The sequence below is a fragment of the Saccopteryx bilineata genome, chromosome 5, assembly GCF_036850765.1.
Source record: "Saccopteryx bilineata isolate mSacBil1 chromosome 5, mSacBil1_pri_phased_curated, whole genome shotgun sequence".
NCBI classification, from domain to species: Eukaryota; Metazoa; Chordata; class Mammalia; order Chiroptera; family Emballonuridae; genus Saccopteryx; species Saccopteryx bilineata.
In genome coordinates this window covers 20,361,185-20,386,476 of record NC_089494.1, presented here as the reverse complement: position 1 = coordinate 20,386,476, position 25,292 = coordinate 20,361,185, and the positions used below count along the sequence as shown (strand labels likewise).

At 43.6% G+C, this 25,292-nt stretch overlaps 1 protein-coding gene across 1 annotated transcript in view; it reads left to right on the top strand.

The window, feature by feature from the left end:
* Positions 1–24,950, top strand: part of XRCC5 (X-ray repair cross complementing 5) — a 93,139-nt gene extending 68,189 nt beyond the window's left edge. Inside the window, exons 17-21 of the mRNA XM_066232446.1 lie at positions 10,152–10,261; positions 11,946–12,042; positions 13,948–14,015; positions 23,565–23,636; positions 24,707–24,950. Of these exons, the coding sequence (XP_066088543.1) occupies positions 10,152–10,261; positions 11,946–12,042; positions 13,948–14,015; positions 23,565–23,636; positions 24,707–24,721 (362 nt within the window). The 3' untranslated portion in view covers positions 24,722–24,950. The remainder of the gene's footprint in view (positions 1–10,151; positions 10,262–11,945; positions 12,043–13,947; positions 14,016–23,564; positions 23,637–24,706) is intronic.
* The last annotated feature ends 342 nt before the right edge of the window (positions 24,951–25,292 follow it).

Genomic DNA, 25,292 nt, shown 5'->3' with positions numbered 1-25,292 from the left:
TTGATGCACGTTTGGGTTTTTTTGTTGTTTTTTGTGACAGAGACAGAGAGAGGGACAGATAAGGACAGACATTATTGCTTTCTCATATGTACCTTGACCAGGGGGCTACAGCAGACCAAGTGACCCCTTGCTCGAGCCAGGGACCTTGGGCACAAGCTGGCAAGCCTTATTCAAACCAGATGAACCTGCACTCAAGCTGGCGACCTCACGGTCTCGAACCTGGGTCGTCCGCGTCCCAGTTCCACGCTCTATCCACTGCGCCATGGCCTGGTTGGGCGAATTGACTCATGTTTTAAACGGTGCTCTGGCTGCCCTGTTGAAAATGGGCAAGGTGGAAGTAAGCAGATGAGTTAGAAGGCTGTTGTAGTAATCCAGGTGAGAGAGGTGGTAGTTGAGGCAGTAAGAAGAGGTCAGATTCATGGTATGTTTTGGAAGTAGAATTGGCATGTTTTGCTAATAGTTTGAATATAAGGTTTGAGGGGAAAATCTCAAGGGTGACGTTCAAGTTTTTTGGCCCAAGCAATGGAAAGGAATTGTTATTTACTCAGAAAGAAAGGATATACTAAGTTGGTTATACCAGCCTAGACTTAGAGGAAAATGTCTCAGTAATGAATGTAAATGTGGGAGAAGTCACCATAGAGATGCTTTATGAAGGTAAGAGACTGGATGAAATCCTTGTGTGGGGGAGAAGTGTGGGGTCTGGGACACGGGGGGAAGGGGTAATCTAGAGGCATAGATAATTCATTCAAGGCAGTAAGACTGAAGGCAGAGTATGTACAGATCCTGAGGAAGGATCCATGTAGGAGGTTGGCATGACCTGAGCCATAATACTAGATAGAAGAAGGCTCAGAAAAGGATATAGCAAGTGAGGCAACGGCCTAAATGGCGGTGTGTCCTGGTGCTGTGGGTGCAAATAGCCCTGCCCCGGAAATAAGGGACTTGTGTTGCTATTGTTTTACCTCGGGTTTATTTTCATCGTTTCTGACCACTTTGTACCTGTTTTTAATTCCCTTCTAATTTCTAATCATCCTCTAGCTCGATGTCTTCCTTCCTGTCCTGACCACCGCTATTCTGATTCAGCTTTCCGTCACCTCACCGTTAGATGCTGACCACTTTCTGTGCTAGGTATCCCCGGGGTTCTTTCTGTTCAGCTCATCCTGTGTATCTGTATCGATTTTACTTCTTATAGCACTGATTTGATTATGAGGTCAGCCTTTCTTTCTTTTTTTTTTTTTTTTTTTTTTTTTACAGAGGCAGAGATAGACAGGGACAGACAGACAGGAACGAAGAGAGATGAGAAGCATCAATCATCAGTTTCTCGTTGTGCGTTGCGACTTCTTAGTTGTTCATTGATTGCTTTCTCACATGTGCCTTGACCGTGGGCCTTCAGCAGACCGAGTAAACCCCTGCTGGAGCCAGCGACCTTGGGTCCAAGCTGGTGAGCTCTTTGCTCAAGCCAGATGAGCCCGCGCTCAAGCTGGCGACCTCGGGGTCTCGAACCTGGGTCCTTCCGCATCCCAGTCTGACGCTCTATCCACTGCGTCACCACCTGGTCAGGCAGCCTTTCTTAATTATTCCTCATGTCTTTAATGTTCCAGTCCAGGCTTTCCATGATTGGATCACACCCTGCCAGTCCAGACCCATCTTCTGCACGTCCTTTATGTGAGTCCTGAACTCAGACCAGCTGTATTCCTCCTGCTGATAATACCCTTGTGACATTGACTTTCCTGCCTCACTGTTTGCTCATGCTATGCCTTCCACAAAGAATATCCATTCTGTTTTCCTCAGCCCACATCCATTCTAAAGAGATGCTTATGATGTAGGAGTTAACGTATCCTGGGATACCAGAGCCCAGTAGTAGTTTTACTGTGGTATGATTCATTATCAGAGATGCTGCTGCTAGTCTACCATCAGTAATCTCCATCTGTTCTTATATTCTAAGTACTTCTGTCTAATAGTACTTCTTATTTGTTTGTTTTCATTGTTCATTTTAACAAAGCAATGCTTGGAAATAATAACAATTTGAATTACAACAGAATTAATTCTCAGGTTCTTTAGATCAATTTATAAATTTTAGCCCCATCAAAGGAGAAGTAGAGAAAAATAACGTCTATATTTTATGTAGAGGTTCAAAGCTATATTTTGAGCTCTACATTATTATACAACTTTCTTCACAAAATCAGAAAAAGCTAGAGGAAAATAAATGAAAGAAAAAAACAAAGATCTGAGTTGTCCTTAAGGAAAGTACCATATAAACACTGGGCATCATTATTCATCAAGTTTTAGAAAGATTTACCGCATGGAATACAGTTGTAAAATTCCTAGTTCTTGATCATTCCTTTGAAGAACGGCTCGGACTTTGGAGGCATCAGAAAGCATTGTGTGCACCCCCCACCCCTGCCATCCTCCACCACAGCCCTGCAACAGGTCTGCCTGCTTCTCCTGCCGAGGCCTCTGACTCTGTCTCCCTGTCTCTCTTCAACACATGACTTTCAGTTCCACTCAGCTACCAACTTTTAATTAGATCCCATTGCCAGATTGGTCTCCTTGCTTCATCTTGGCTGCACGGTTGCTATGGCTACTTGGTTCCTTCTGCTTACTTCCTGCATTAGTTTGATGACATCCACTCAGGTATGAAGCTAGGCAGACGCCTGTAACATTGCTACAGTACCAAACACTGTCGTCTGGCATTCTGCCTCCCTCCCACTGCCCATCTGGAATGGGATCAGGTTTAGATGGGAAAGTTCTTAATTCTTCTATGTCACTCTTATTTTAGTGAGCTTCGCCAAGTTTTAGAATTCTGGGACCTTAGAAAATTGTGGAGACCTTCTTTCTCTGTCCTCTGTACTTCCTGCCCCCACCCCCACCCTGTACTTTCAAGCATATGGCATATAGGTCACATAAACAAGCCGCAGAAATCACTTTCTCCGCTGATGAGAAGATCTGCTTTAGTTTCTTTCTTATCTTTTTAGCCTCATGTCCCAATTTTGTGCTTTAAGTGCTTTCCTTTCTGGCCTGGGGAAACCAGTTATACTAGAGTGGATTGTCTGTGGTCTCTAGTTAACTGCAGTATACCCTGTAAATATTAACTGAGAACCTTCAGGTTTTGTGGGACATGTTCAGTGGATCTTTAATGGTCAAATTCAATGTTTCTTTGGTTTTTTTTAATTGATTTTAATTTGTGTTTATATAGATTCAAGTGTCCCACTGAATACATCCCCCATACCCCCGTGTTCCTCTCAATATCCCCCTTGCCCCCCTTAAATTCAATGCTTTTAATAAAAAAACAAAGACCATAGAATGTCATGGAACCCACCCACTGACAAGGAAACAAAATTTCCAGCTGATTTGAAACAGATCTGGTCATATACCCAAGTTATTTAAAACGAGGAATATTCATCCAGAATGAAAAGGATTTGTCACAATGTTCTCTTACATAACCTGATCTTACAACTAGCAAGCTAACCGAACGCCATTGTTTTAGTTTCTCCATTGCTGGCACTTCACCTGTTCTCTAGAGTGAGCTGAGACCAGGAGATCTGCAGTATCAGTCTTCCTGTGGCTACAAGGTGAGACTCACAATTAGCTCAAATGAAAACAAAAATAAAACAGAGACCTCATGGTTTGGGGGGGGGGGGGGGGGGATGGAGTCTGACAATAAAGACTTTGCATTTCCTCTGCTCCTTGTGCCTGGGGTTTTAATTTAACACTTCAATGAAAAGGCTGCGTTTACAAAGTGGGGAAAACACCCAGCAGGACTTAACTTTAGTAATGCAGTTTGTAAGAAGAAATTACTGCATTTAATGAGAAAATCGTTAAGCATGAAAAAAATGGGCTGTGACTGAATTTGTGGAGTTTAAATAGTGAGGTTTTAATTGAGTTTTTTTAGTTATTGGTAAGAAAAAAAGATAAAACAAGCAGGACAGTTGAGGTGGTCAACACTTTCTATACCTGAGTTCAGTTTCCTGTGCCACTGGTCATGCATAACATAGCTGTGGATTCTCCTCTGTGGTTCCCGCCGACTTTCTCGGCTCCTACAGGGAGGCTGGCAGCTGCAGTCTGCTAGGTGGGGAGGTCGGGCCCGAGGCGAGCAGAACAGCTTCCAGCAGCAGGAAGGACAAGGAAGGGACAGAGAGCAGGACAGGGCTGTGCCTACTTCACAAGCCAGCTGCTTAAAAACAAGACATTTCCATATCCTTTTCAGGTTCCAGAAGCTGTTTTTCCTTAATTTACAATGTCTTTTGTTGACTCCCGGTGATTTCTTTTTCCCCATTGAGACTGTTTCATTAAAGGCCACAGAAGTAAAAACCAGAATACCCAGGAGCACCGACACTCAGGGCAGATTCTTCCTGGCATGGAGACCCGAGTTCTTTGGGAGTGCAAGCAGAAAGGATGTTTAAGAAATAAGTCAACATATCTTTCGTCATTTGGAGGGAAAATATTGAGGATACCTTTTTGTATTTAAATTTTTAGAGGAAATCAAATATTTGACTTGCAAAGGGACACGGACAGTGTGGGCAGAGTCCAGGCACTTCCAGTCCCTCGGTTTGACCTCCAGGGTCCACGCAGTGTGGGGCAACTCTGCGTGTTCACAGCGTTGGGCTGAAGGAAGGGGAATGTATGTAGCTCTAAAGATGTTTCAAGGAGAAGTGAAGATCCTTTTTTACCTAACTGTTTTTGTAGAACAGCTTTTAAAAAGTTTTAAGTGGCTGGGAAAGGCTTTGAATATGCTTGTGAACCTTTTCAATCTAATTGAATTTTATTGTATCCTACCTCTCTGGAAAGAAGGGGGGGGGAAATCTATACATTTTATCTTTCCTTATTATTTGAAGAATACTTTGTTAATTTCTATCTTCTGGGACTCTCCAGGGCATGCACTTCTGTGGGTTTATGACAACGCGTCGTGCCCCTGGTTCCTAGATCACTGCTCACCCTCTCCCTGTGCACCTGTCTGGGGGAGGGGGGGCAGAGCAGGCTGCATTTCCCAAGCTTCCGCGTCCATGTCCACGGGGCTCCTACTGGGTTCAGCCGGTGGAAGAGCCTGGTGGGAAGTAAGGAGGGAGAGAGGAGGCAGGGCACTTCTTCTCCCTTCATGAGGGATGAGGCAAGGTATTTCCTTCTCCCTTCATGAGTTGGGCAGCATCTTCAGTCCTCTGTGGTTTTGGCTCTCATAGGGCCCCCCTGAGCCCTGCGTACACCCTTTTTTTTCTCCATGTACTGCCAAGGGGTGCGAAGGACTTCTTGCTATTCCTAATCTCTGGGTTGTACCACCATTCTCAGTTGACATAGCTTTCATTACCTGTGTAACAATTGCCTGCATTAAATTTTCTGGGTTAAATATTCAGTGATTTCTGTTCTTCATGCTGGGGCCTGACTGATGTACACACAGACTGTATACCCACAATGGCCAATTTATACCATATACCTGAGTAAAGAGACATAAGGAAGCCTGTTTGTGATTTATTTGTTTTAATTGCCTGTATTAAAACTGACTCATTTTCTTATCAGGTGAATGTTTCTTGTTAGTTTCTGGCTTAAAACAGTGATTGTCATTTGCATATAGATTTAATTAGTGGCAGATTGGACTACTTAAAGTTTTACTGGCTGATAGATGTTATTTCTTTTTATTCTCTTGATGACTGGTCTGACCACATACTTACTTAAGTGTTTGATTTTTAATGTCACTTTGTCATTTTGCTTTATAAAGATGTCATTGTAATTGACTATGTAAATCTGTCCTTAACATTTAAAAATGGTTTAACTGCTGACATCTGAAAACTGTGTACCTCTTCAATAAGCAAAATTCACATGCGGCATTGCGATGGAAGAATTAAATTGGGAAACATCTTGAATGATGGCTCGGTTCAGCAAAGTCATTTAAAATGGCTCTCCTGTCCTTTATATGTAGTGTGTGACAAATGGGCAAACCTGCTGCTTTTCTGGCTCTGTCCAAGGCAGGGAAGAAACCCACAATAAATGACTTCCTTTCACTTTGTTGGAAACATCTGGGCCAAGGACAGAGGGTAAGTGAATGTACCGTCGGAGGCCAACAAACACAAGGTCCCAGGTGTTCTGACTCTTGTGACTGTGGCAGCAGGAAGAGAGGCGATTCGTTTTCTGGGCCTTCAATGGGGTCGAAGTTTTCTCTAGAGAGGGAGAACATGCATCTCGGATTAAACGAGAAAACTGCCATTTTCCTCAGACGTAGCCCTTTTGAATCTGGATAGCATTTTAATATAACACTTAAGTATATATTATTGTCTTGAGACTAATTTTGTGTATTAACAGTTTGTATTCATGTAAGATGCTGGGTTATTACATAATGCCCATATTTAAAACTTCAAAATTCAGCACAGACATTTTTGAAATTCAGAATAGACATTTTGATTTCGAAGCCTCATTGAGATAAATGAAGGCCCTTGCCTAACTTGGTACCCTAAGATGGATGGCCCTTCCAATGGCCGTTTTTTATATTAGCTACTAATGAGTATTACTGAGCCTATGACTAAATCTGAAAGGCATTTTGGCGAATTATAATTGGGGATGTGATTTACTGAGTATGAAGACTGACAGGCCATTCCTTAGCCCCGTAATTGATGCAGAAGCAGAGAAAAGCACCCCAGTGATCACCATTTCCTCTGTGTGGGGCGGGGAGCAAGGGGGAGTCAAAAGCATAATCTAGCCAAAGAAGAAGATTATTTTTGTCAGCCTTTTCTGCATTTTACTTTTATTAAAAGTGGCAGGAAAATATGGAGTGTCACCATACTGGGGAAGGGAAGTCTCCTGTCCACATCCCATCCTCATACTCAATATATTAAAGCAAATTCCGTAACAGCTATTCAGTAGTGGGAAATGGCTCAGAGTCGGTGAGCCACAGAATAGTCTAGGGAGAGGGACAGAATTCAGAACCGTGGGTCAGATGCACAGACCATGTAACTGATTTCTAGAAGGGCAGAATCTAGTTCTTTGTATTTATTGAATCTGTTGGCAGTTTGGCTCTGTTCATCTGCCTGTGTTCCTGAACCTTCTGGAGGAAAGCATAGAACAGTCTAATAATATGTAAATAAGAGAAGTAAATCCGAGTATGCCCACAAATACATACGGACTTCATTCCGAAACAGAAACTGGGCATTGACAGCCCTGTTTCCTTTTCTTTGAATTCCTTCTTCCCCTTTCATTACTGCAAAAGCATTTTTTTAAAGATTTTATTTATTAATTTTACAGGAAGGATGGGAACAAGAAATAACGACTCATAGTTGCCACACTTCAGTTGTTCATTGCTTGCTTGTGGTATATTCCCTGACCAGGCAAGCCCAGGGTTTTGAACCAGTGATCTCAGTGTTCCAGGTCACTTTATCCACTGAGCCACCACAGGCCAGGCACGCACTTGCTTTATTTTAGTCTCTTTTGAATGTTTTTTCTCTGCAAGATGGCATGTGTGTGTATGTGTGTTTTCCATCATATTTCAAGATAAAATATGTAGGTCAGTAAGCTGTGTCTTTGCAAAACAGTTCAGTACCTACTGCGTTGCTGCCTGGGCTCCCAGCTCTAAGGGCTCCGTAGTTGCAGTCCTTCCTCCTGTGCTCTTTCTGCTCTTCCCCTTGCAGTCCTGCAATGACAGCCTATGACACTATCTGTGGAACACTTTCTGATACAGCAGACCACTCTTCGAGTCATCTCTTAGTTTCTGTGATGCTGTATCTTGGTTTTCATCCATCGTCCTGACCGTTTCTTCGTAGCTTCCTTCGGCAGCTTCCCTTCCTCTTTCCAGCCTCTGAACGTTGCAGTTCCTTTAGGACTTGGTTTTGAATCCTCTATTTCCCATACTTCCTGAAGGGCCAGGCTCCGTCCCTCTGCAGGACTCTCACACATTGTCCTTTCTCTCTGGAGCTCCCTCCCCTCCAGCCTCGGTCTGATTCTCGCTCTCCGTTTCTCCCTGTGCTCCTGTCCGTGGGCTCCGTACAATGGACCATTTGCTGTTCTTCAGATACACCATGTGCTTCTCCCTGTATTCTTCCAAATTTTGCTCATTCTGTTTTCTGCTATGTGACGACCAAATTTTATTTTTCATTGCTTGGCTGAAAAGCCATGGTAATTCATGAAGCTTTTTTATAATCACTACATATTTTTAAAATTCAAGTCAATTGAAAAAAAAAATTCAAGTCAATTGATATATTTTCATAGCACCCTACACATTGTGTGTGATATCTTCTATTAGAGTTGTGAACTCCTCACAGGAAAGAATTTTACTTCAAATTAATTGAATCTTCCACAGAACATAGCATAGTGTCTTATACAAAACAGTTACACAATCAACATATTATTATGTAACTAAATTAATGAAATCAATAAATGAAAATGATCACTAAATCAAGCATAGAGAAACATTTACATTATAGCTTGAAAGATCCCTCATTTTCATTCAAAAGAAATGAGAAACTTGGAATCTCTGGGATTACTGCCATTGACCTGGAAAGGCTCTTATTTGTGCCCAGATATATAACTCTGAATGAACTTTATATCAAACTGGCTGATCAAGGAGGCTGCTGTAAGTGGCATGGGAAATAGCAAGCATTTCTTACTTCACCTTTCCGAGCTGAAACAGGGAGATAGCTTCTGTTGCTTTGAGCTTCTGTTGATGTTTTTCTGCTGTGCCTACTAATCAGGGTTGTATTGTTTGCCTTAAGATCCATCCAAACATCCTTCCTCTCCTTTGAATTGTTGGATATTAATTTACTGCTGCAGGATACATTGATAAAGATTTCGGGAATTGCAGGGAAGTGTTTCTTTAATCCTTCAAGTTTGCTAAGTATTTTATTATAATAGAGATCATAATCTCCTAGTTGGTAGAAGAGATGAAATGGTTACTGGGCATATTTTCTCTTCCTGCAAAATTATCATATGAGAAAATACTTTGTCTGGTTTTTTAATCCTTTTCACATGCGGCAAGAGCCTTAGGGAGTAAGTTGGTGGCATGAAGTTTCATGTCTTTCATAAGTGGTTGAGCAGTGCTCATCAGGTCACTGTGGTTCAGTTAGTGGCCGTTGTAGGTGAGCCCGGAAAGTAGTTTCCATTAGTGTTGTGTGCACACATTCGTAGCTATTAGAATTAACAGATGGGGCCGTGATTGTGGCAAACACGCAGTCTTAGAATATCTTGACCATTCAGCATAAATTGCTGCGCAGCCTGGTAGAGAGTGCTTACAGAGGACAAGGAAGAGTGAGCCTTTAGACCATGAAGGTGCGAGTCTCCTTGGTTTGTTCTTCTACACAGATCATCTGGGGCAGTTTTGATCTGCGCAGCAACTGAAGTCCCCTGATGACTTTATGTTTCTCGTTTTGTCTGCTTTTATGCTGAAGAATTGTTTATTTGTTTGTTTGTAAGGCAGCCCCAAGTTGCAGTCCACCTTGGAAATAATAACAGTATTACTGTATTTTCTCCTTCTAGCATTTATCACATTGCTGGCTGACAGTTACTATTTATTAAGTATTTATGGCTTGTAGACTGCTCAGCAGCACAGGGAATACATATTTGTGTTCAGCCGAGGGCAGAAGATATGTAGCGATGACTTCCCATTCTAAAGGATATTAAATTAAATCGAGGCTGGTCTTTTTTAATTTGACTTGGAATTGGTAGAAGATGCAGTATCCCTGCCTCATTATTGTTCACTGTTTTGCACTATTTGACATTTATCCTAAATGTAATTAGGGAAGGGACTAGAAAATCTATCAGGAAAGGCTGTTTTGAATTACTCATGGCCCCTAAATTCAGGGGTTGGGGGTAATAAAAATCAACAACCAACAATTAGAAAAAACAAACAATAACTTAGTAGTTGAAATCCCAAATGGAACATTTAGCTATAATCCTATGCATTAAAATTAAATTTTATGCAAAAATTAATGCAAAAAATTAAATTTTACTTTTTGACCAATATCAGTAAGTTCTACCCAAACTTTTCAAATGAAGACTTTTGGAATTAACATTTTGCATCTCATCCCTGCCTTCCCACCCCCGAAAAAGAAGTATTATGCACATTGACCATGAGGTTTTTGAACCATAACACATACTTACAGGTACACAGAATGAAATAGTCTAACAAACATCACTGAAATAGAGAAACAAAAAAATAAAATTACTGTCTTATATTCTAGCGAGTCATCAGCTAATAAATCACATTGACCAGTTTTTGGATACTAACGAAACACCGTATTTTATGAAGAGCATGGACTGCATCAAAGTCTTCCGAGAAGAAGCCATTCAGGTAATACTATCCTAGCCGCCGCTCATCCTAGACTGTGGGCCATCATCGCAGGGGAGACATGTAGCACCTCGCAAACAAGTCTGGGCTTTGGACGTAATCATTCTCAGTTGTAGGTTTTTTGTGGGTACTTAATGAATGAATGAGCAGTATAATTCTTGAATAGTTAAAGTACCTTCAAAGAATAAGCAAATGGGGAAATAGTTAAAATTAGAATAGAATAAGAGATCAGTAATAGGTGACCCAGATGCCCTACAGATAAAAGACAGAATTTCGGCAAAGCAGAGTCAGGAGAAGCAGGGTGACAGGTGGAGGAGTGGTTAGATGAGAAAGGTAGTGAGAAGGTACTGCTTTGTAAGTAACACTGCTGCCCCAGGTCGGCCGGCATGTCTGATAGCATTTCTGTGGACTCTTGCCACCATTTGTCTTTAAAAGTACTGGGTCATAGATTTCTTTTTTTTAAAAAAAAAAAAAAAAAAAAAGAGGAAGGAAAAATTAAAAAGAGATGGAGTTGAATCAAAAGAAACTTTAGAGCCTGAACAGGTGGTGGCGCAGTGGATGGAGCATCGACCTGGCACACTGAGGTCCCAAGTTCGAAACCCCAAGATCACCGGCTTGAGCACAGGCTCACCAGCTTGAGTGTGGGATAATCAACCCTCCCCCCTGCCCTCATCAAGGCACATAGGAGAAGCAATCAATGAACAACTACAAGTGCTATAACTACAAGTTAATGCTTCTCTCTCTCCATTTCTGTCTGTTGCCAACTCTCCTTCAAAAAAAATAAAAATTTAAAATTTAAAAAAACTTTAGAATGGTATCAATCTTAATGTAAAGACCTTTTTAACTGTATAATATTTTTTTAATGTTTTAAGGAACACTTGGGGAAATGTGAATACTGACTGGTTATTTGCTCCTATTAAGGAATTACTATTAAATTTTATGAGTATTTTTTAATCTCTATATTTTAGATATTGCATATTGAAATACTTACAGATGAAATAATGTGCTGGAAATTTGCTGCAAAACAGTCAGAGGTGTGAGTGCAGATCAGGGTACAGATGAGACAAGATTGGCCGAGCTGAGCATTGTTGAAGCTGGGTGATGGGTGTGTGAGCGGCCAATGGATTATTCTCTTTTTTGTTTGAATGTCTGTATATAAAGTTAAAAAACAAAGTAACAGGCCACAAACCTGTGAGGCTTTGGGGAGTTCTGTGCCTTCCACTGACGGGAAGGGTTCAGGTTCCCAGTAAACAAAGCTGAAATGTGAAATAACAGTTTTCCATTTATATAAGTACCATATTTCCCCATATATAAGATGCACATTTTCCCAAAAAACTAAAACTGAGTGCGTCTTATACAGTGATTATAGATATTTTGCTGATTTTTTTCTGCTTTTTTGCACAGGTGAGGAGTTGTATGAATTTTATGATGAATAAAACTTGAGTTCAATAACTTTAATACTTTTTTCCCCCCAAATTTCAGGCTCCAAAATTATGGTGCATCTTATACATGGGGAGATACAGTATATAGTGTGTGTGTGTGTGTGTGTGTGTGTCTGTATAAAAGGAAAACATGTATTATAAATATATATGTGACTGTAATACACACGTCATAAATGACCACTTTGTGTACCGAGTACGGGTCTGGACTGACTTGTCTTTGTGTTTGCTCTGACTTGCCACCGCAGTTTTTCGAAACTCAGCGCTTTAACAATTTCCTGAAAGCCCTTCGAGAGAAAGTGGAAATTAAACAATTAAATAATTTCTGGGACATTGTCATTCAGGGTAAGCCATCATTTTCTCCAAATATTTATGCTTTTTTTACTAAATATAAATTCGAAACAAAGGTGTACTGTGCGATGGCTTCCGATGTAGATTTGTAAATGCTCAGGATTCAGTGAACTGAAGTAATTAATGACATTAACTATTACTACAAGGTGGTAAATAATAAGTCAGCGTCTAAGTCGCGTCTGAAGCCCTGTGCAGCCGGCCCCCTCGCCCGAGTGGCACCCGTTCCAGGCTCCTGGAGGCTGAGCCCTGCTGGCCCAGGGCACGGGCGCTGACCTCCGCACGTTCTGCTCTGCTGTCCTGCCAGCTCTCATTCCCATGTTCTTGGGCTTTCATATCAGCAGACCAGAACCAAATTGGGCCCCACAGTTCCTCACATATTCAGTGACCAATGCAAATCAAATCTAGAAAGAAGGCAACATACACTTAAAAAAACAATTACTGATTGATTTTAGAGATGGAGGAAGGAATAGAGAGGGAGGGAGAGGGAGCCAGGAACACCGATCTGTTCCCGTGTGGGTCCTGCCTGGGTGTCGAATCGGCAACTTTTGTGCTTGGGCCGACACTTACCAACTGAGCCATCTAGCCAGGGCGGGCAGCATATACTTTTTTTAAGCTCAATGTTTGATTTTCTTCAAGCCCTGTACCCATTTATTTTAGACTTTTTTTTTCAGAACCCAAGTATAAGCTATTACCTATTAAAAATACATATTTTAAAAACAATGATGTTAAAAAATATGAAATTTTTCACTCGAAATAGGGCCCCAGAATTACTTTCAAACTGGCTCTATGTGCATTTCTGTATAAAGGAGTTACATACCTCTCCATCCAGCATCTAACGGGCAGCTTTCCATCACACAGGCAGCCATTTCCCTGACAGTTCATTTCTCAGCCCTATAACTTCTACACTGGGGAGCAGAAGCAATTAGAATAGGTGGTGAATGGGGCTTCCTCAAATCACTCTTGTGTTTCTGCCGCCAACCCAGTAGATGAAAGAGATTGGTTTTGGTATTTATTGAATGCCTCCAGCATATTGTTTGCTGAAAAGAAACTCACAGGACATACACAAGATACATATATCTGAGAGCTTATATCCTACTGAGAGGATATACATAACTTGTACCATTTCTCAGTGCAAATGGATGTTAAATGCATGTGCTTTTCTGAAAGTATTTCACGCATCAGCCATTCGAGGCAGGAGAAAATCTTAGGGAGAAAAGAAAAAGAAGGGTAGATTTTCTACCCTGGGTTTGCTCTCACTGAGCTAAAATTGATGTACTGTGTTTAATGATAGACATGGCCATTGCGAGCTTGTTTCCTCCTGGCCTTGGCCTTCTCTCCGTTCCATCAGTAGCCAGTAGCCCTACTGGAAGTCAGAATGTCTGCAGATCCTCATACTGGCTACCTGATGAGTTTGGACCAAAGTATGCAGTCATTATTTACTGAGCTTCTGCTGTGCACTGCGTTGAGGGGACTACAAAGGAGAATAAAACCTGCTCCAGAGAAAAGTGTATAGTCCCATTAGGGGAGACAAAATGCATACAAATAGTCATACAGGGTAAGCTATGATGAAAGCCATTTCAAAGGCATGAACAAAGTGATCCGAGAATTCTAAAGGAGAGATTATTTTTATCTGGATTTAAGCAAGGAAGTCTTTGTGGAACATGGGGCATTTGAGATGTCGCCTTCATTTTAACACAATTAGAAATAGGAGAAAGGATCATGTAAGATGGAAGGAATAATGTGAATTAAGTGCCTTGATAGTTTCATGCTTTTATAGAGAAGAACATCGTCAAGAGTTTACAAAATCTCTAGTATTAAATGAGAGGGAATGTGGTGGAAAGGGAGGTGAGACTCGGGTGGATTCTGTACGTGGTCTTTACCCTGTGAATTACTTTTTAGATGGAATTACTCTGATCACCAAAGAGGAAGCCTCTGGAAGCTCCGTCACAGCTGAGGAAGCCAAAAAGGTATTGGTAACTCCCAGACTTTAGATAAATTACCACAGTGAAGATTATTTTCTTGATACCCATTCTTGAAGAAGTTAAATTTTTATCTAACAGGCAAATTGCTTCAGCTGCAGCATCCTCGTGGGAGACACTGTAATCTCGCTCAGTTTTCAGTAGACTGTAGTAGTGTTTCTGACACTCACCAGTGGTCCCAGCTTCAGGAGCTAGCTCCAGAGCTGCTGACGTCCTTAGTGCACAGCAAGCTTAGCCTAGACCCTGGGACTCCCTAGGAGATCCAGCTAGCCAGGAATTCCCACACTGGCCACGCATTGGTTACCTGGGGAGCTTTTTTTTTTCCCCCAAAAAAATACCAATGACCAGATCACTCCTCCAAGATACTTTTTGTCTGAGAGGGTCCTAGGCGTGGTTTTGAATTTGTAATTCAAATTGTAATGCACAGCAAGGTAACAAAACAGTCATGTTCTAGCATGGGGCACATCTAATGGTTTTCAGGATGTAAAAGACCCGCGTGTGAGGCCCCGTGAACTCTGTGCTGACACAGATAAGATGGCTAGGCCAAGGCCTCCCTGCTGGGTGTAGCAGCATTGAATCTGATTCACGTGTGAGTCAAATCGTGTGGCCGTGTAGCTCGGTAATTCTTCATTATACCTCAGGTTTTCAATGAAATTAAATTGAATAGCTAGTAAGCATATGGTTCATGACATTCAGGTCAGTTACGGTCACCGGTTGGTCCAGTCCTGCACGCACAGCTCCTGGCAGCTGTCAGTTATGCCTGAGCCTCTGCTGCCCGCTAGGCAGTGCTGGGTGGTGGGGCAGCACCTGGTCCTCTGGAAACTCACGTGATCAGTTACAGGGTCGCAGAGGGAGGCAGGGAGACTCAGAGTAACTACACACAGCTGAAGGGCAGCTTGGTCTGGAGGGGCAGACAGGAATCCCTTACTGGAATGGTGGGAACAAGGCTGGAATGTTAGTCTTAAGGCTAAGTTCAGGTCAAATTAAAAACGCCTTGAATTTTTATAGAGTCATTTGGCAGAAACCATAATATTGTTTGGGAGAGTAGTTAGAATATGCAGGAATTTTTATTAAGCACTTGTGCCTGGCAAAATCATTTTGCTTTCAGGAAGTAATATCCTGGAATTTTAGAAGCAAACTCTAAGATGCTAATTATTGTCTCAGAAGGGGTTCCATGGTGTCCACACCCTCTCTGCCGTAATCAGTACTGGGAGTATGTCACTTAACTGCTGTGTTTTATTTCCATGGGTTACTTTATACAGTGCATGATTGTATTTCCATCTAAAACTGGGTTGTCTCATTCAGGGCTCTGCAGAGACAGAGCCAGTAGAGTGCGTGTGGGGGAGAGGGTGTGATCATTGTAAGGGATTGGCTCACATGATTGTGGATACTGGCGGATCTGAAATTTGGGCAGGCCAGCAAGCTGGAACCTTAGGCAGGCTTTCTGTGTTACAGTCTTACAGCAAAATTCCCTTTAACTGATTGGATGAGGCCTACCAACATTATTGAAGGTAACTACTACATACAGTGAGCTGACTGTAAATGTTAATCATACCTACAAAATACCATCCCAGCAACAGCTCAGCTGGTGTTTGACGCAACATCTGGGCACGCTGGCCTAACCAAGTTGACACTTAAAATTCACCACCACATAGGCTTATCAATCAGCTTTTGCTAAACAAGTGGAATCAGTCAACACAAATATTTTAATTTTAGTTAATATTGCATTAAAATAGTATCTATGATCTAGATGAGAGTTGAGTGCCTATCGCGGTTTTTGGAGGAAGAGAGTAACACTGACCTAAAAAAGGTGGTTTTCCTCCCAGAAGTGCATTTAACCAAAGGTGTCAAGGGTAGTGGAGCCAGTGTATAAACAGGAAAGAAACCTGAAAGGGGATAGTAATCTTGCGGATTGCCTGAGCTTTGTTCTGTGTTGCACATGAGGTATCTTCGGAATGTAAGGACACAGAGCCAGCCCATCTGGGATTTTGATGTCTGATAATTAATCTATAGAGAAGAATGTTAAAGAGTATGGGATGGTGTCCTTGCATGATTCTGATATCAGCAGAAATGATTTCTCTCAGTTGTAATTTAAGACAGCTCGGAGAACTTCATCTCCGAATAGGGAGAACACATACTAAGCACAATGGAGACGAGCCCAGGGTTCTGACTCACCTTCTGCACACACTGTCTTGTCTGACAGGCAGGGGATGCCTCCGTCCGCTTCAGTAGCATGTGAGCTCCATGTTGTTTAAGAGTGAAGATTTAATTCTTTGTATTAAAACTATTTTTAAATAGCACCTGTTGGTTTTTGTTTTTTCTGAAGTGAAAAACTGGGAGGCAGGCAGACAGACAGACTCCTGCATGCACTCGACCAGGATCCACCCGGCATGCCCACCAGGGGGCAATGCTCTGCCCATCTGGGCGCTGCTGCATTGCAACCGGAGCCATTCTAGTGCTTGAGGTGGAGGCCATAGAGCCATCCTCAGCGCCCGGGCCAACTTTGTTCCAATGGAGCCTTGGCTGCAGGAGGGGGCGAGAGAGCTAGAAAGGAGAGGGGGAAGGGTGGAGAAGCAGATGGTTGCTTCTCCTGTGTGCCCTGACCGGGAATCGAACCCAGGACTTCCACACGCCGGGCCAACGCTCTATCGCTGAGCCAACCAGCCAGAGCTAGCACCTGTTGATTTTTGGAGAGAGTGTAGGAGGGAGAGTGCATTTACAGGTGATAGTGGGGAGAATTACTGAGAGAGATTCTGGTTCGTGTCAGTTGATTCCTGTGGCTTTAATAGAGACATGCTGCAGCTACTTCTCTTAGCCAGGTTAGGGAAGCATCATCACTTTTGACTGTGAACTAAAATATTCATTTACATTGCCTTTAAACAAATGTTAAGTTTGGTAACTTCTCAAATAATCAATTAAGACAACTTGACTAGATTGAAGAACAGTCCTCACAGTGCGTTTAGACTCTTTCAAGATATTTACAAGTTATTTAAAGTTGGCAAGCTTTCAGATTCTCGCTGTCATCTGTTGATAATTTGGAAGGAAATAATTATCCAGGGATGTCCATTTTAAATGAAAATTAAATTGTAACTTTGCACTTTCGCGTCTTAAGGAGAGCCATTCCCCCGATGTATTCTAGAAATGTGTGGATTTTTTGATTCTTTGAGAAATAAAGATAAGTCAGCTGTGCCACAGAAATAGAAATTTCTCCCATGACATAAATTTAGATATAGTTACTTTCTTTTAAGTGTACCTATACCTCTTTTGCATTTTGAAGCCTTGACATACATATTACTCTGTTTACATTACTTTTATTGTTGTGATAACCTGAGTCTTTGTGCAGCTCTTGTGTGCCCATTACTGTCAGTTTCTTCTCTGGCACCTGGTGGGTGGAAGGTGTGGCTGTTTACCCTGACAATTCCCAGAGCATCTGGGAAGTCCTGTGCGGCAGGTCGGAGTCAGGAAGCCTCAGGGATTTGTGAAAGGTCAGGATAAGGATAATCTGATTTTCCACTTGAAGTTTATCTTTTGTCTTTTCAAAAATTTCTTCTTGCTAACCCACGTTAGCAAGTGTTAGTTAAGAACAGCGGTTCTCCTCCAGGAGATTTTACTCCGCAGAAGACTTATCTGACAGCCTAGGGATATTTTCAGTGGCTACAACAGGGAGTGTGCTACTGACTCCTGTGAGTGGAGGCCAGGGATGTTTTGAAACGTCCTACAGTGCACAGGACAGCCCCACACAAAGAATGACCTGCCCCAAATGTTGATAATGACACTGTCCAGAAACCCTGGATTAGATGAATCTAAAGCTAGATTCTTAACCAAGACAGAGGACATTAGCTTATGTTGGATAGAATTTTAGTCAGCTGAAAAGAATCCTAATGGCTTCTTAGCTGAGTTTTTATTTTTAAAACTGATAGCTACGCCTGACCTGTGGTTGCACAGTGGATAGCGCACTGACCTGGAATGCTGAACTCAGAGGTTTGACACCAACACCTGGGCTTGCCCGGTCGAGGCACATACATCAAGCAACCAGTAAACAGCTAGAGTGAAGCAGCTACTTCTCATCACCCCCTCCCGCACCCATAAAATCAATATAAAAAGTAGAATATTAAAAAGGAATAAACCTGCCCTGGCCGGTTGGCTCAGTGGTAGAGTGTTGGCCCAGCGTGTGGAAGTCCCGGGTTCAGTTCCTGGCCAGGGCACACAGGAGAGGTGCTCATCTTATTCTCCACTCCTCCCCCCCTCCTTCTTCTCTGTCTGTCTCTTCCCCTCCCGCAGCCAAGGCTCCACTGGAGCAAAGTTGGCCATGGTTCCATGGCCTCCGCCTCAGGCGCTAGAACGGCTCCAATTGCAGCAGAGGAACGCCCCAGCAGCTGAGCATCGCCCCCTGGTGGGCGTGCCAGGTGGCTCCTGGTCAGGCGCATGCAGGAGTCTGTCTGTCTGCCCCCCCCCCCCCCCGCCTCTCACTTTGGAAAAATACAAAAATAAATAAATAAAAGGAAAAAACCTGAAAGCTTACAAGGAAGCCCAATACAGGAAACAGCTGAAGCTGCTTCCCCTCGGTCGCTGGGCAGTGGGGGCGGTGGGCCGCGAGCACCCAGGCTGGGATCAGAACTGGAGAGTGCTGAGCTCGTGCCAGCTCCCTGTTCAGCAGATAAGAAACTTGGGGCCTTCCGAAGTGAGATGATCTGAGATGTCACAGGGGGTCACTGGCCAGGAGTCCCACTGGAGGACCACCCCAGCCTCCCTCTTTGTATTCCATGTTAAGAACAGAGGGGCAAGGGAATTAATTCCCGTGGCTTTTGTGACATCATGTCTCTTGGGATTCAAAGAGTCCGAGAGCTAGTCTAAATAATCATTTGATACAAGCTCTGTGGAGGGGGAAAATCATCTTTTTAGCAGTTGTTTTTCTTGTAGCTGCCTAACTGAGCTTTCTTTACTGTTGTTGACATTTATTGATTTTCTACCCTAACATTATACAAGGTGGGGCAAAAGCAGGTTTACGCTTGTTCGTGTGGAAAATAATACAGTGATTAATAAATTATAATTCAGGAACAGACTGTTCCTGTACCCACACTGTGGCCTCCTTTTGCCTACCTTGTCATCGCTCTGAGCTCCGCGGGCTGGTCATTTACAGGTGCTGTCTAGACAGGTCAAGTTGGCTTGCTCGGAACCTCACCGCAAGTTCATGGCTAGTAGAACTAACTAGAATCCTGACCCCCGGACTAGTCCTCTTTCCAGCACACCATGGTGCCACCAGTCCATGCCTCTGCCTAGAAGGCTGCCTGCCATGCCGTCATAAAGAAAAGATGTGCACTCTCCCTCTTCCAGGGGGATGCTAGTTTTGTGGTGTGGGTATGTAAAGATCTCCAAAGTCTTAGGAAGGATTATGAGGTCAGATTTTATGAATCACTTCTTAAGAACAGTGTGTGTAACTGTTGGCCCTTGTTGAACCCCATAATAATTAACTTTGCTCTTTTCCACTTTCTTTTTCTGCCTTAAATCTCTGCTCTGGTGGTTCTCTATGCTGGTGCAAGCAAAGTAATAATGAAAACGTCACAGTGTTACCTTCTGTTTGTTTTGAGCTTGGTAGTGTAAGATACAGTTTTAAATTTATTTTTAAATTTTTCTTAAGTGAGACGTGAGAAACAGAGACAGACTCCTACATGAGCCCCAACCAGAATCCACCCAGCAAGCCCCCACATGGGGTGATGCTCTGCCCATCTGGGACCATTGCTCCATCGCTCAGCAACTGAGCTATTTTTAGTGCCTGAGGCAAGCCATGGAGCCATCCTCAGTACTCAGGGCCAATTTGCTTCAACTGAGCCATGGCTGTGGGAGGAGAAGTGAGAGAGGGAAGGTGGAGAAACAGATGGTCGCTTCTCCTGTGTGCCCTGACCGGGAATTGAACCCTGGTTAGCCACACACCAGACTAACGCTCTCCCATTGAGTCAACCAGCTAGGGCCCAATTTTTAAATTTTTATTGAGGGGGACCATACACACAGAATACACAAATCTTAAATGTGCAGCCTAATGAACTGTAAATAACACATTCATATATCTCAGTGACCTCCCAGGTCAAAACATATGACATTTCTGTCACCCCAGAAGGCTCCTGGTACCTCTTCAGTTGTGACTTTCCTATTCTCCGAGGTACTACTGTTCTGATATCTGTCACTTGAGACTAGTTTTGCTTGTTCTTAACCTTTTTATGATTAGAATCACGCCTTTTATGATTCATCCATGTTGTAAAGAACTGTTTATTTTTTATTATAGCTATATACTATTCCCTTTTATGGTTACAACACAATTTATTTATCCATTTTCCTGGTGATGGACATTTGATTGTGTCCAAACTTTGACAGGAGTAAAAATGCTATGGATATGATTATAGATATTCATGGACATATGTTGGGTATATTTCTAAGAATTGGAACATAAAACGTATAATACCAAAAAGCATTTTTGCATACTATATTTCATCTGAGACTCACTACACCCCATGAGATAGATAGATAGATAGACAGATAGGGCAGGAAGTGGTGTTCCTAAATTGGGGGTTGGGTGGCTTGCTCAGGGACACAGGAGTAAGAGCTACGGTTGGCTCCGTCCTCCCACACTGGGTTGCAGGGTTTCTTTGCTGCACTGTATTGCCTTTGTAGCAGGAAATAGGCGACAATTTAATAGAAAATAGAAGGTATTAATGAAACTCAAATGTTATGTTGTTTTAAACAAAATATACACAAATGGACTTTTTTCTTACTGATGTTGTTATCCATCTGGATTATGGGAGACTTTTTTTGGAATCACTGATGGTGTTGGCATCAGCCCAGTGGAAGCCATGTGTTTTTAATTTGGGGATCAGTAAGGGTCTGAGCAGAAGCTGATTGCTGGTTTCTCGTTTTATGGAGGAATAGGACTGGAGGTTTCTATACAGAGCTACTGGTTCCAGTTCTCTGCTTGGGGCCAGGGTTGTATTTCAGTGGACATGATAAGTAATAGTCAATATCCCTTCCCCATAGATCTTCGAGTTAGAAGGCTCTTTCTTGGTAGCCCCAAGAAAATGATGGTGGTCTGAGGAAGGAGAAGTGTATCACTCAAGTGTCCTTTCTATTTACTTTCTACCTTCCCAGCACCTTGCAGAGGGAAAGAACACAAGAAAAGATGAGAGTTGGCTCCTACCCCCTCTGCTGCCTGCAGAGAACCTGTTGCCTTTGTTGAGAAAGCAGGCCAGTCGTGGAGTTCCCTCTTCCCTGACACTTTGCAGCCTGGAAGTTACTCGCAGTTAAAACCTCTGATGAGGAGGAGTGATGTGTGTAAGAGACCAGCCTTGCCTGGGGCTTTGGGAAGGATAATGGATGGCAGCCCAGCTTTTAGCCACAATTTGCTTAGGCAGAAATGTTGAGCAAATCTATCAGGAAAATCAGTTGCAGATGTTCAGCACTTGATGGAAATGGAAGTTTGTTTGCTGCTGTTCCTCTCTTCCTCGGAGTTTGGCCCGGTCTCAGAGATGTGCCATTTGTGTTTAATTATATATATTTATAGAGCACGGTCGTCCTGTGCAGACAGTCCTGTCTTCATTTACCCTGGAATGGCAGCATGGAAGGAGCTCTGCAGGTGGGGAGGGAATGGGAATTGGAGCTTCTAGGGCCACGTGCCCAAAAAGTGAGGGATTTTCTAGATTCACCATTAAGCACCTAGTGCTTATCAGGTTAGGAAGGGGGATAAGAGATGGAGCAGTCCCCAGCCTACAGTTTGTCTGTCTGGAAGGCGCTTCACAGAGGTTTATGCAGGACTCCGCTCCACTTTTCATTCTGTTCACCCAACTAGAGGTCTTATTCTTTAGCCGTTGTATTCCTGACATAGGGAAGATCATGCGGGGATGACTGATATGAGGACAGCAGGAACAAAGTAAAAATCACAGTGATAGTAATTAGGAGAATCATAGAGATCAACTTGGAAATCTAGGGTAGAGCAGGGTTTAATCTTGAGACATAAACCACATGCAAATACACATGTAGGTTTCTTATTGATCTTGAGGTATCTCACCCTCAAATGCTTGAATGACTAACTGGAATAATTGAATAGAATGAACGGCCTGGCAGCAGCATTACAGCTCTCTCCGACTGTACCCCAGTGGCGAGCACTTCTGTCTCAGACCAGTGACTCCGGCACTGGACACAGTCCAGTGAGGGGCCATAAACGCTACAGAAAGACCCATTAAAGTCCTTAGAAAAACATAAATCTCAATTTTTCAGTCCAACTTGAAGACAAGGAATGGTGAGGTGGCTCTGACTGAGGGTCAAAGAGTTCAAGAGAGAGGTTGCATCAAAAACACACTGTCCCGGCCATGTTCCCAGGGCCAGCGAAGGTTCTGCACATGCAGCCTCCACTGTGGCCGTTTGTTAACTGAGGGTGAGTGTTAGCCTGAAGAATGGGAAGACACACGGCACTGGCTTCCAAAGACTGCGCACAGCAAGTACATGTGCACTTACCCCTCGGGTGGAGACACGGCAGGAGGGCAGAGGCGGGCTGGCAGGGTCGCCCACCCCGCGTCCTCCACGCACACAGGCTGGGCTGACAGGCGCACACCCCATCTTCTGCCTCCCCTTTTAAAAGCACTCAGTCCGACAGGCTCATCTCGGCTACAGTTTAAGTATTTATGCTACTAGAAGATCACTTCTTGAGTTAGAGTAGATAAGTGGTTGACAAAACCTAGTTCTTAGATGTCGTTGCCACATGCTTTAAAGTAAGAGCCCGCACTGCTATCTCTCCGAGGGACAGGCTGGAGAACGGGAGTGTCCAGGTGGTTTTCAAGGGCACTCATTGCCCTTTCAGAATCCGAGTCCTGGATCCTCGCAGACAGCCGTTCAGGCCCCTGCTCTGCAGTGTCCCTGCCGCTCGGTGCTCCAGGTTCAGAGCACGCTGCTGAGTAGGGGCCACACTGGAAGTGGTCTCATCCGCCTTTTTAAAAGCAGTTGCTAGCACAGATTGAAGGGTTTCCAGGAAAGGAATTGAACCCAAGCTCACCCATTTTTTTTGTTTTACATGATTTACAAGAAGTTCTTCCTTTTACCTCTTTTGTCTACGGTGGAATTGAAGAATAGCTGATTATCTTTCATTTCTGACCCTTCATTTTAGGACCCCTTCAGACGAGACCAAGACCCACTGGTTTGGGGTGTTTGGTTCCTTGTTGGCCTGTGACCCCACCTGTCCCCCGTGGAAGCACAGTGGGAAGGCCAGGCATCCTCAGTGCCTGACGCAGGACCTCCCTGTGGTCACTGCTTTGGCGAGTCAGGCCATTTTCTCCCTCATCACAAGACCTGCCTCTGTGACTAGGTAGTGTGGACTGTTCAACCTCCCAGTCAGTCTTCATTCAGAGACAAACGAAGGGGCAGAAGTCAAGGTGACGTCTCATTTGGGCCATTGTAGCAAGCCTTCCTAGGTTTGTCTGTGACAGTGCCAGCTGTTTGTTGCTTCATCTGAAAAAGGGAAACGTCATTCTGGTGTCATGACCAACTTTATCTTCGCAGTTTCTGGCCCCCAGAGAAAATCCAGGTGAAGAAGCAGCAGCCCTGTTTGAAGGCGGCGATGTGGATGATTTAGTGAGTACTTTTAACTTCATCAAGGTGTTCTCAAGATTGAAGTAGTCTGGGCTGTAAATATAGCACAACGGCTGCTCTATTTGTGTTTTAATTTCTGACTCACCAGAAGCTCCCTACACTATTATTTATTGCCATTATAAATGTAATCTGAGAGGTAATTTCATAATGGAAGTCCCAGTGTTCAGTGGTTTTAGCTACATTGTTCATGCAGTTTAATCCTCTTTTTTGAAAGACTAAAAAGAGCCAGGAAAGCTATTCCTGTAGTAGCAAAATGTCATGATTTCCTGAAATTGCCCTTAGCCAAAGTAAGCAATACAACATGATTTGTGTGAGTTGACAAATAAGAAAAAAACAGCCTTTAAAAGCCTAATGCTTGCTCGACCAGGCGGTGACACAGTGGATAGAGCGTCGGACTGGGATGTGGAGGACCCAGGTTCGATACCCCAAGGTCACCAGCTTGAGCACGGGCTCATCTGGTTTGAGCAAAAGCTCACCAACTTGGACCCAAGGTCACTTGCTTGAGCAAGGGGTCACTCGGTCTGCTGAAGGCCCACGGTCAAGGCACATATGAGAAAGCAATCAATGAACTATGGTGTCACAACAAAAAACTGATGATTGATGCTTCTCATCTCTCTGTTCCTGTCTGTCTGTCCCTGTCTATCCCTCTCTCTGACTCTCTCTGTCTCTGTAAAAAAAAAAAAAAAAAAAGCATAATTCTTAAATGTTCTCACCTAACTCAATGTAAACGAAATAGGCTGATAGGCATCTGGGGGTGTCTGGACCTCGCCACACAGTCGAGGTGCCTGGGAGGCTGTGTCAGAGTGCCAGCCTTCTTGTGTGTGGACCCTGCTGCCCTGAAGCCTCACAGGACAAGCTGTTCAGTAAAAACGTCTAGGCTTTCTGTGGAGAAGTTAGAAGTGTTAATATGAGGAGATACTGGTATTTAACTCCTGAAATACAAGTCCGTGCGTGCTTCCAGTAAGAGAGCCGTGTCGTTGAACTCTTTCACCAGAGCCGCAGTGGTCTGAAGTTGGCCTGCTCCCTTTCTAAGTGTGTTGTTCCGTTTGCAGCTGGACTTGATCTAGGTCCTGGGTGTGTGAGGAATCTGCAAGAGCCGCTGTCACCGTCATGCTGAGACTTCTGCACAGAGCAACCTGAAGGAAGCCAGTCAAGGGGACGGAGCGCTGGAGACGGTCTCTGCAGGCTACACAGAGGGGGATCTCCGAATTCTCTGTGTAACTAATATGTGCACATATAGGGATATTTAGACCTCCGTACAAGTTTATAAAGAGTCATTGGTATTTTCTGATCAGCGTATTTCTCTTGTGGTCTTATTGGTCTCCGTATACCATGCACATGCTTTGAAGTTTCTGGAAAGTGGCTTTCCTCCTGGCCTGGTGTGTTGGAGAGGGCCGCGGCCTGCAGGAAGCAGCACCCTCCCAGACTGCGTGGTCCCTGGGCTGCTCTCCTCCCAGGGTTCCGTCTGCTGTCTGCTCCCCTCACAGCAGTCAGCCATGCTGCTCAGATGAAGGCCTTGTTTCCTCCCAACAGAAGGTGGGGTCTGGAGAGTCATGGCTAAGGTCTGACCTATCTCTCTTTCTATTTAAGCCTTTTAGTCCCAAATTACTTTGGCTATATATTCGGTCAGCTGACGGG